This window comes from Oncorhynchus masou, chromosome 6 (genome assembly GCF_036934945.1).
Source record: "Oncorhynchus masou masou isolate Uvic2021 chromosome 6, UVic_Omas_1.1, whole genome shotgun sequence".
In the NCBI taxonomy this organism is placed as follows: Eukaryota; Metazoa; Chordata; class Actinopteri; order Salmoniformes; family Salmonidae; genus Oncorhynchus; species Oncorhynchus masou.
In genome coordinates, this window is record NC_088217.1 from 83,325,920 (window position 1) to 83,338,231 (window position 12,312).

General features: G+C 41.9%; 2 protein-coding genes across 2 annotated transcripts; one reads left to right on the plus strand and one right to left on the minus strand.

Moving 5' to 3' along the window:
- The first annotated feature begins 59 nt into the window (after window positions 1–59).
- On the plus strand, window positions 60–2,634 carry LOC135542810 (dynein light chain Tctex-type 3-like). Its single transcript, XM_064970031.1, has 5 exons — window positions 60–197; window positions 515–556; window positions 893–1,016; window positions 1,192–1,269; window positions 1,730–2,634. Exons 1-5 carry the CDS (start codon window positions 174–176, stop codon window positions 1,804–1,806), a joined length of 345 nt encoding a protein of 114 aa, XP_064826103.1. The 5' UTR covers window positions 60–173; the 3' UTR covers window positions 1,807–2,634.
- On the minus strand, window positions 2,098–9,853 carry LOC135542808 (cytochrome b-245 heavy chain-like). The gene is made up of 13 exons (XM_064970030.1): window positions 9,738–9,853; window positions 9,549–9,641; window positions 8,805–8,915; window positions 8,617–8,701; window positions 8,342–8,490; window positions 6,427–6,608; window positions 6,072–6,204; window positions 5,885–5,977; window positions 5,404–5,657; window positions 4,845–5,007; window positions 4,234–4,380; window positions 3,667–3,791; window positions 2,098–3,514 (listed from the first exon to the last, which is right to left on the minus strand). Exons 1-13 carry the CDS (start codon window positions 9,780–9,782, stop codon window positions 3,397–3,399), a joined length of 1,698 nt encoding a protein of 565 aa, XP_064826102.1. The 5' UTR covers window positions 9,783–9,853; the 3' UTR covers window positions 2,098–3,396.
- Between the last annotated feature and the right edge of the window lie 2,459 nt (window positions 9,854–12,312).

Consider the following 12,312-nt stretch of genomic DNA (forward strand, 5'->3'; position numbering starts at 1 on the left):
AGGCTCGCCCGCTAGGTGGCAGTGTTCACAGAACCTCAGGTCATTTCTTGGGGTTGTGACCTGCTTCCCTCCACTCGTTAACCACCTGTGACGACAAACAGGAAAACTCAAACATTTATCAAGCAGATTTTCACTGGAAAACAGTTATTTCTATCACTTTTAAGAAGGCGAGAATGGAGGAATTTTCTGGGGAAGAGGTACTGAATATGCTACCAACTATTTCGTTGCTATACTCTTGAGTATGAAATCCAAAATGTAGATAGCTAGCTAACTGGCTGGCACAACAACGCCTGTTAGCTAGCCAAATAGCCAAACAATTACAGTGGAAAAGACAACTAGCTAGATATTGTTTAAAGTTTAAACTACCTAGACGATATCGGCGTTACAGCATTTACCTAACTACCTTGATATTACTGCATTTCAGTTTTAGTCCTAGAGTTTTGACCATTCTAACTGCAGTGAAAGGTGTGATGAGTTGAAGAGGTGCAAGTCTCTGACTCATCATTGTTTCTAGGGCTCTTTCAACTCTGAAGAGGCCAGTAACTCCGTGAAAGAGGTAACAACTATCTATTGATTCAGCATCAATACGTTTGAATAACCAAATGGAGAATATAGATATTTAAGATTGGTTTTGAAATATAGATTTAGCTAGCTATTACTTAGTGTAAATTTACAGTGAGGTATCATGTGAAACAGCATCCAGTCTCGCAGTCTGTTTGTCCCCTGGTTACTCAAGACAAACGCTCATATCCCCAATATAGACATGACTCTGTATACAGCACTGTTCACATCAGGTCCCATGCTCCCCACATGCCTAAAGGGGCCAGCCTTCTCAGCTGTGTGTGTGTGTGTGTGTGTGTGTGTGTGTGTGTCCAAACTGTCTGTCTTGCAGTGTATTCAGAGCATCATTGGAGAAGAGAGCTACAGACAGGACACTGTGAACCAGTGGACAGCCAAGATTGTGGAGCAAGCCCTCACCCTGCTGGTCAAACAGACTAAGTCATACAAGTACATTGGTATGGCTGCCTTCATCTCCTATTGAACACAGACTTGTTCCTTTTACTGTAAATCCAGCATGCAAACTTATTGTATGGTGCCAATGGTGAAAAATATGTGAAAAAACACAATTGCTTACTGATATTTTGTTAACGATGATCATAATTTGACCCCTGCCTGTTCCTCTCTCTACAGTTAGCTGTGCTGTCATGCAGAAGAGTGGTGCAGGTCTCCACACAGCTAACTCCTGCTACTGGGACACTGTTACTGATGGTAAGCTAACATCCACCACTGCTCAGTTCAAAGGGTTTCCTAGTTACACCAGATAATGATATTTAACTAAATATTTTTGGTATCTATTACTGGGAGTTACAGGTTAAGTACTGTTTGGTAGCACAGAGAATTTTCGAACGACCTTAAGTTGGCAATACTTCATTCTTGATTCAGCCAAACATGTATATTATGAAATGTCCAGTGGCAGGTGGTGTTTTAATTTAGAAAATGCGCCGTTATTTAAAAAAAAATCGTTTTACTCCATGAAGTAATCGTCAATGTGTATGCCGCCATCTTGTTTATCTCAAATCTTCTTTCATTCAACAAAACAGGTGTCATCATGACTTGCGGCACTTTGGGGTGGGAACCACATGTCTCTTCACTAAACCAGCCCTCCCCAGCTGCCTAGGAAACACTGCTTATCAAACTGACTCATGCACCATCTGTTCCTTTCTCTCAGGGAGCTGCACAGTGAAATGGGAGAACCGCACCATGTACTGTGTGGTCAGTGTGTTTGCTGTGGCCTTAACCCCCTAGACCAGGACCAACCCTGATACTGCTTATAGAAGGTGCAATGCTTCACCCATCCTGCAGGGGAGGTATTCAGTAATCAGTAGCTCACTGTACATTCTATGCTGAATGGGACAAGCAGCGATACGGCTATAGATGTGGTAAAGGGGTCAATGGAACTCGACCAAAACAATGGAAATGCGTGGAGGAAAGATCCCGACTCTCCTAATTGCCCTCCAGAAAAATGTGGTTATTTGTATATTTGACAAGACATGTTCATGTCACCAAGAGTCACATTTTTAATGTCACATGCACAAGTACAGTGAAATGCCTTTATTGCAAACTCAAAAGCCAACAATGCAATAATCAAAAACAATGTAATACTAGAAGAAAAACCGACTGACGACCACCACTGACTTCTGTATGCTAGCTATGCTACCAGCTTATAGGAATGGGAGTTAGCATTTAGCGGACACTTCTTCTAAACCTGAAAAGGGACAACTTCTAAATGTTATGCAGTGAAAACAGCCAAATATATCCAAATCGAACTTTAGTAACCACATTGGGCCCGTTACAATGTTAGATCAGATTTGTTGAATGTGTGCCAATCCTGCGTCCTTCTATCCCCACGGTCTGCGTTCCATTGACCTATTTAATGCATCTATTGAAATGCTCTGGATGGGCTGAAATGCTGTCCACCCCAAAGACACTTTATTCATTGACTTTAAATGCATCAGTTGAAATCTTCCTATTATGACAGCTTGTCTTCAAAGCTGCTACCTTACGATACCAATGTTCCAACTATAATGTTGGCTTTACTTGTAATGAATAAATAATCATTTTGGTGGGTGCTTATATTTGTCCTGTTGTCCCACTTCCTTGATATAGGGTGAGGAAAAGCAGTGTTTATTATGTACATTATTTTACATCACATGATCAGCTGCTATTGAGTCCAGCAGGAGAAGCTGCAGCTGGGGTAACTAGTATATCACATCCCAAACAGGTTTTTGTTGCTGCTCATTTTCATTTTAGACAAACGTCTGCTGTACCTACACACTGAAGAAAGCTGCAAAGGCAAAATGTCTGGTAGACTATCCCTGGTGCAGTGAAAAGAAAATATTATTTTAAATGAAGTAAACTTTATGCATGTTATTTTGCTTATACAAACTTGTAAATACAACACCAGAAACAGGAGGAAGTGGAACTAGAGAGTTTTGACACTAGAGTTTCTGTGTTTGCATGTTGTATTGCAGAACAAGAATAACGTTCTGGCCTCTGTGGTAATGCGGGTAGGTTTGGTCATTTCTTCACAGATTAGTGCAAGAAACCTATTGTGAAATGTCACTGAGGAGGGGTGTGGAAGGTCATGATCATTAGAACAGTGAAGTTTACTTCCATTTTTGTTGCTATGATCTGATAAACTTGTGTGAGATAAGGGCACTTAAGTTTAAAGAATCCATAAAAAAATAATTGATTGTTTATGTTGGGGATAACAACACAACAGTTTAGGAATGTGAAACAGCTTACAAGCCAGAGGATACTCTGGGTCTGGGCAATATTGAAAGCTAACTTTGATAAAGTAGGAATAATTGGTGCTCTTGGAGGGGTGTTGGGGTCTCAGAAGTTCTCCTTGTTGAAGATGAACTTGACACCAGCCTCAGAGTGAGACAGGCACTGCTTCTCCAAGACGTCAGCCAGCTGGGTGGGACCGCACAGGAACACTCCTACTTTTTTCCTGGACACACACATTAATTACGAATAGTCCACAAGTTGTGAACTATACATGTAACACATTTTACAATCTAAGTACATCTAACTCGTGTTTCTCTGGAATATGGCATTTCTGTTGGCTGTCATTTGGATTAGAAGAGGCTGAAAGGCACTCACTCTGGATGCTTTGTCCCAATAGTAGTAAACTCATTGTCCCAGTTAGGTTTCCCATACAGAGTCTTCTGCTTCAGCCCTGTGATAGGGTCATTCTCTGCCTCATGGTGAACTCTGAAGTGAGCAGCCTTTTGTAAAAAAAAAAATCACTTTTGAGATTAATTTTGTGATTATGCATTGTCCCACTCTCATCTATGTTCAATAGTTATTCAGTTTGAGACAACGCAGATTTTTTAGCTTTCATCCTTGTACATACAACATAAATATGTGTGTGTTAGTGCTGTGTATCTGTACATTGGTGTGTCTTCTGAAAAGCAGGGGCACAACTTTCTCTGTGGACGGGGGGAGAACCACATTCTGAAATTGCATTTTTGTCCCCACAGTTTTATCATTGAAATGTGATACAAAATGTGGCGAAGGTGTGCTTTAGGACCATGAGGACATCTCCGAGTGGTCGGGGAGGCTGTTTGGAGTGTTTTTTCCGACTGGATATATATATATTTTTTAAAGATGTCCCCCCCGCTTCTAAAACCAAAGTTGCGCCGCTGCTGAAAAGTGTGGTGTGCTGACCTCGGTTTCTTTCCAACGGGTCAGGTAGATGTTGTAGCTGAGGAAGTCCACCATGCCTTTCTCTGTCATCTGTCCCTCCAGAGACTGCAGCAGGTCAGCAAACCACTCAAACGCCTGGGTCTCAGGACACAGCCAATAGAAGTAGATCTGGCATCGAGGAGATGGAAGAAAGATTGTCCATTTCACATATTGGACAAAACAAAGCTCTGAGGAAAGCCTTGAGGCCGCAGCGTGAAGCTTAATAAAGAGCAGTGATACTATCAAGAGCAGTGTGCGGGTTTCTCCTTTTCCTCATCTTATTCAACTGTTACCGTGCACCTGCAACAAAGATAGCTCAGATGTGCGAGTGCCCTTTTGAATTTTGAATCACAAATTGGACATATAACAAGAAGTAAAGAGCAGCCTAAAAGAACGATGTAAACGTTGAAAATAAATGAACATTACACTCATAGCAGTGAGATTTTCTCTCACTTGATGAAATGAAATAGAAAAGCAAATCACAATGCAATGAAGAACATTTTAGTTGAAACATTGGTGGAATGAAATGGGGAAGTACCCTACACTGCAATTTAGAAAGACAATAAACCAGACAGACAGAGACCCTCTCTCACCTTCTTGGTGAAGACATTCTGGTTCTCCTGGATGTGTTTGTACCAGACTGACTTGAGGACGGAGGCGAAGGGGGTGACCCCGATGCCAGCACCCACCAGCATGACCACCTCATAGCCGAACACGTCCTCACTGGCCGTACCAAACGGGCCATCTATCGCCATTCTGCATCCAGGGAGAGAGTTACAGTCATATAACATTTTAATAGTCTTCTAATTACATTTATATGGTAAAAACATGACAGGATCTAATATACTGGATACTTTCTGGTTAAACAATTACACAATGTTGCGATTGTTGAAATGTACTACTGCTGAAAACCACATTCCTCTGTGGCACTTCCCCTCACCGTTATTTCACAGTCAAAAGAAAACACTACTACCCCATCGTCATGTTCTAAATGACAGCCCACTAACTACACTATGATGTCAAGTAGGGACATGAAGTGCAGAAATAGCAGTACAAAAACCTAATTGACATTCAACCTAATGGATATTTAACCGAAGATTAGTTAAGGGGACGGGGACGTAGAAAATGTTAGCTCTGCATTCAAGCACATACTTGGGCAGTTTCCATGCCTCCTGGGTCTCGTTCTTGTCCCCCCCGCAGGCCTCGTACAGGCCCTGGGTCCAGTCGCCCACGATACGGATGTGGACGCTGAAGTGATCCTCCTCGGGGGCGGAGGTGAGGGTGAAGGGATGCCACTCCAGCTGGGAGACGCAGGGACACTGCATGAAGACGTACTGGCCGACCTCCATCCTGAAGCCCTTCCTCTTCATCTGGAGCTCCAGGGTCTTGGACGGGTGCATCACCACCTGGAGAGGAGAAGGATGGGAGAAAAACAAGATGGAGGCCAAAAGAGACAACTAACTGTTGGATGAGTAGACGTGAACTGCATAGCGCATGATTCTGGTTCTTGGCCAGAATCATGTGTAACAAGGACGACTGTCTCAATCACACTGGCTTTAAATCTAAAAGAAATTGTCCGTTAGAGAAATTGCCTGTTGGGAGTGTACAAGCTGGCTTGAAGGACAGTACTGACCTTGGTGATGACCACCTTTTGTTGGGAGCGGTAGAATCGGACCAGTCTCTCACACACATACAAGATCATAGGCCCCACCACCCACTTCCATGTCTGAAGAGGAAACCGACAGAGAAAATGTTCTTTACAAAAAAGAAGCAGCACACTTAAGTCATGTAAAAAAAAAGAAGGAGCTGTCATAGCTCACCATAGGAGGGTTCCCAGCAAACTCTGGCTCAGGGCAAAAGGTCCCGTTCTTTCCCCATGACTCAAACTGATCTGCACACTGCGATGGCTTGTTCTCCAGGAGACTTGTAGCGGTCTGCCCTCGGACAATTCGCCTGTGGCAAACCGTTTTAGAGAGATTTCAAATAAAACGGTAGGGCTTTACCTGCAGGTATAATGCTTTTATTACTTGTTATAAGCATGTATGAACCCTTTTAATATCTTAAAATGAGGCTAATAATATGTTATGTCTCTGTAGGAAATGTTCAACTGACTCAAACAGGGTATTATGGAGAAACAATGAATGTGCACATTTTTGTGAGTTTTAACTGACTCACCCGAAGCCGTGGAAGACGAGTCCGATGAAGAAGATGATGAAGAGGTGATGGGTGTACCAGAAAACCTCGAAGTATGACCTGCGGATGACCTCCATGGATGATGTAATGATGAGGATGAGGGCCAAGGTGATGACCACGCCCGTTAAACCCGCGATGGTAGTGAACATCACTATGGTTGGGTTCTGACCCAATCAGAGAAGAGGGATTTCAGAGTAATGCAGTCATGTTGTTGCCTCGGAGGGAGTGTGGAGGCTGTGTTTGGGACTATCTGCTCAACCTATTTAGGGAAGTCGGTAATGTTCAGAAATGCTTCCTTCTGACTCAGCATAATGAACTTGCTTTAATATTACAAAAAGTGGGACATTTGCTGACCATTTTACTATCTGTTTTATTCATATATTATATTTCTCTGTTCAGAGGAGGCAGCCAATGAGTAATGAAGGAGTCATAGTGTGTTATGGGCTGAGGAACATAGAAATACATTATCATTCTATTCATTCTATTTCTATGCTGGGGGATTCCTCTCTGTCATAATCTGCTATCAATTGTCAACATTCTGTCCTTGGTCAGAACTGACCTCTTGACATAGCTACATTAAATACAGAATACTCTGTAACACGTTATGCATTCCTAAAGCCTTTATAGCACTACATAAGACATTAGAACGTGTCCTAGGCAGTCATAAACATAATGAACACAGTGTCCTAGGCAGTTATAAACATAATGAACACAGTGTCCTAGGCAGTTATAAACATAATGAACACAGTGTCCTAGGCAGTTATAAACATAATGAACACAGTGTCCTAGGCAGTTATAAACATAATGAACACAGTGTCCTCGGCAGTTATAAACATAATGAACACAGTGTCCTAGGCAGTTATAAACATAATGAACACAGTGTCCTAGGCAGTCTTAAACATAATGAACACAGTGTCCTAGACAGTTATAAACATAATGAACACAGTGTCCTAGACAGTTATAAACATAATGAACACAGTGTCCTCGGCAGTTATAAACATAATGAACACAGTGTCCTAGGCAGTTCTAAACATAATGAACACAGTGTCCTCGGCAGTTATAAACATAATGAACACAGTGTCCTAGGCAGTTATAAACATAATGAACACAGTGTCCTAGGCAGTCATAAACATAATGAACACAGTGTCCTAGACAGTTATAAACATACTGAACACAGTGTCCTAGGCAGTCTTAAACATAATGAACACAGTGTCCTAGGCAGTCTTAAACATAATGAACACAGTGTCCTAGGCAGTTATAAACATAATGAACACAGTGTCCTAGGCAGTTATAAACATAATGAACACAGTGTCCTAGGCAGTCTTAAACATAATGAACACAGTGTCCTAGGCAGTTATAAACATAATGACCACAGTGTCCTAGGCAGTTATAAACATAATGAACACAGTGTCCTAGGCAGTTATAAACATAATGAACACAGTGTCCTAGGCAGTTATAAACATAATGAACAATGTGTCCTAGGCAGTTATAAACATAATGAACACAGTGTCCTAGGCAGTTATAAACATAATGAACACAGTGTCCTAGGCAGTTATAAACATAATGAACACAGTGTCCTAGGCAGTTATAAACATAATGAACACAGTGTCCTAAGCAGTCATAGACATAATGAACAATGTGTCCTAGGTAGTCATAGACATAATTAACACAGTGTCCTAGACATTTATAAACGTAATGAACACAGTGTCCTAGGTAGTCATAGACATAATGAACACAGTGTCCTAGACATTTATAAACGTAATGAACACAGTGTCCTAGGCAGATATAAACGTAATGAACACAGTGTCCTAGGCAGTTATAAACGTAATGAACACAGTGTCCTAGGTAGTCATAGACATAATGAACAATGAAAATCTGTAGCTAATAGAATACTCACGGTCTGGTCAGTCCTGATGGGGTTTAGGTAGGAGGCATTGTCTCCGGTGCCAATCTGGGACAGCACAAAGGGCAGAGAGCTGCTGTTCCTGTACAGCTGGGCTCCCATGAACCACTCAAAGTTAAACAGGTGGGCGATGATGTGGACCGCTAGGCAAGGACAAAGGCAAAGTGAAGATTACAATCTGTACAGAGACATCTGTTTGATGAACAATGAAAACGAATGAAGACGATCAAAGGCAAATGTAAAGCAAACTAAGTGAGTGAGTAGGGTACCTGTGTGAAATGCTATCATGTAAGCTACCAGCTTATGAAAGGTGATGTTTCTGTCCAGTTGTCGAGCAGCTGTGCGACTGCAACACTGAACGTGTAGGAAAAGTTTGAAAAAATGTGATACAGCTATTATTTATAGATGACTACCCATACACATTTGAATGAAATAGGGTCGGGTGTGTCTGTGTTACCTGAATGGAGCCGCGCAGGAAGGACAGAAGGTTCCGGCAGACTGGCAGCAGAATAAGCATACAGTTAAAGTTGAGACAGGCTGCAGGAGCCCTGGCCCAGGAGAGGGCATCCTGAGGGGAGTGATAGTAGGGTTAGATAGAGAGGGAGAGGAAGTGGGAATAATTAGTCGAACAACACCATTTTTACAGTTTGAATCTGTTTTTTTACTTCTGGTTACTGGTTTCAATTGAGAGGGGCCCTCAGGGACTGGGCAGGAGTGAGAGGGGCCCTCGGGGACTGAGCAGGAGTGAGAGGGGCGTAGAGTAAAGTGCAGACTCAGTTTCACTTCTGGTCATTGCTACTTTTAGTTTAGCCACCTGGGCATCCTGTGAGGAACACGTAGTCAGTCATATACACAGCTGTAACCACAGAGTAAAGATATCACATCAACTTGTGATTCCTCTTTTGTTTCAATCTCTGTCAGACAAGAGGGGTTAAGGCATAATATGGACTACACATATTCAATATGAATGACCTACTAACTGTACAATATACATGTAAATATAAAATCAAATAAGAATTAAGGTCTACGTGCTAAATATGTAATACAGCAGGACCTGCTGACAGATGACAACAGCACTCCATATTTCGTTCTGGGTTGCCGAGATGTCTAATACACTAAGAGCAGAGTATGACATCTTAAACTGACCTCCATTTCTTCAATCATTTGTTCAATAGAAAAGGACTTTGGTTCTCAAACTTACCCCGAGAAGGACCCGTGTGTAGAACCATCTCTCAGTCAGGAAGTTCATGTAGAACTGGACAAACAGGTAAGCGTTGATTCCCAGCCATACCAGCTAAAACAGACCCAATTCACCTGGTTAGATCAGTAGGACATTACACCCCAAAACAGAAATGTGGAGTAATTATAGAATTGAATTTGGCAGACTTACAATGACAAAGACCGAAAGTCCCTCGTTGGCAGCAAAGTTGCCCATGGTGAAATGATGATTGAGTTTGTGTGTGTGTGTGTGTGTGTGAGAGAGAGACAGAGAGAGAGTGAAAAGTGGAAGGGGGAGAGTGATGTGCTGAGTTATATAGACTAGAGACCAGGACATGTGGTTTCCACCACGACCCCTGTGAGTGAGGGTGCATCTCAATAGTCTAATGCTGCTTCCTCTTTTCTTCTCAACTTCCTCATCTGCACTGATCTGAAAATAAAGCAAAGGTGAAAGCAACATGGTGATTACCTTCATCAGGTATTTGCTTTAACCTGTCCAACTCTATCCAACGACATATGTGCAGACCCACTGGACAGTCAATTCAACATCTATTCCACTTTGGTTCATTGAAATGACATGGAAACAGCGTTGATTCAACCAGTGTGTGCCTAGTAGGGATGAAGGAAAGGAGGAAAGGAAAGGAAGCCACTTCAGTATGAGATGCACCCATACTGCATGCTATTTCATTAGGGAAGTACATGTAGCAAACTCTTTTGTCATCCCAAGGTATTGCACAATGACAGGCTTTTATTTCTTTATTTGACCATCGGCTGGACCGCTTTCTCTTCCAAAAGGAAGTCATCTCTCCATGGCGACACAGTGACTTTTATGCAGCAGAAGTGAACGATTTCCACAGGAGGTGAAATCTCTAATCAACTTGTATGTCTTTTTTCTTTAAAAAAAAGCATATATTTAAATGTGTATGTAATGTATGTAAATATATAAAATATGAAAGACAAACTAAACCTATATCAGATAATGATGTCTAGTCATTATGCTTAACTAGTTTGATTGCATTGCTTTTTCAGTCAGACTAAGTGAAAATATCTTGAAATATTAAGTATTCCAAAGAAGTAGGCCACAAATGGTGAGACGTTGATCTAACTCAAGCAGACAACAACCCAGTGAGAGCCCCGTATGACCACAAGAGGTCACTATATCACATCAGTATTTCAATGGATGTATCCTCCTCTTACAAGTACATGTTCTTGATTCATTTGGACAAGTCGTTAAAAAGGAATGGTCAAAGTAGACCTAATTCATTTCCCAATTAAGAAGTGTTGATAACTGATGCAAAATTAGATCATCCAATGTCTGTGAATTGATACCTCTCTCAGCAAAACCCCTGTAGAATTGTCTACTGCGTGTGTCCTAGTAAGATATAGTATATTGACAATGTGATTCTACAGATTGATGAAAGGGAAATGGAGGACGGACAGAAAATCATTCATCATCATCTCTTTGCCTTTGAAACCTCACTGTAGTTGCAGCCAGTCGCACTCTGAGTCACTTAACAGACTGTCATTAGACTCATTTACAGTAACCCTACAGTTGTTACCTGACTGTATTCTTATACTAGTCTGCCATAGAGATAGCCTTCACTCCAGCTGTAGCGCAACATTATGAAGACTATAACGTGAAAGCTCTAGTATTTGACTTTGTAGGCATGCCCAACAAAACAATACAGCCTCTGATTCAGCAGAGGCTGCTGGGGGGAGGACGGCTCATAATAATGGCATCAGAGCAAATGGAATGGCATCAAACGAGCCGGTCCTCCCCAATTATTATTTTTTTCAATTGCTAATGTAACCGATGTGAAATGGCTAGCTAGTTAGCGGTGGTGCGCGCCGCGGCCGGGGTAGGGGCGAGGGGACGGATTAAAGTTAAACTGTTAAACTAACATGCATTGTCAAAACTCTTCACACAGTCAGCGAAACAGAAATGTATGTGGACCAAATTGTGAATCATTTTTCATTGCGTCACACAAAATGCATTCAATGATGTCATGTGTGCTCCCTCTCCGGCCTCTAGGGCATCAGGCTGCTGGGTATGGCGCACACCTGTCACCACACCTGTCACCATCGTTATGCGCACCTGCGCGTCATCAGACTCACCTAGACTCCGTCACTTCCCTGATTACCTTCCCTATATGTCAGTCCTTTTGGTTCCTTCCCCAGGCGTTATTGTTTCTGTTTGTTTCATGTCTGTGCGTTGTTCGTGTTTCTTGTTTTGTATTATGTTGTGTTTATTTGTTAAAACACTCACTCCCTCAACTTGCTTCCTGACTCTCAGCGCACATCGTTACAAATGACCACATTCTCTGAAATCCATGAACTCTTTTCTCATTCATACTCATTCATACATTAATTTCTCATTCATACACCACCTGCAAAACTATATATTTGCAGCACATGTTTTCAAATGCAAACACACTGTTTCCAAAACTGTTAAAAACACATTCAAAACAGAATGATGGCAAATGCTTTGCATTTCTGCAGTAACCAGATTGAAGCATATAGAAAATCTCAGCAGAATATTTTATAATTCAAAACACAGCTGACTGCAATTTCAGCTGAAAGCCGACCCAAGTGTCCTGTTTTTAGTCTTGTTACCAAACAGACAAAAGAGGACGGCTTGGGAATGATTTAATTTGGAAACATGGATCAAGGAAGACAGGTTGTTGGGGAGAGAAGAGTGGCAGGGAGAGGAAGACAGGTTGGTGGGGATAGAAGAGTGTCAGGGAGAA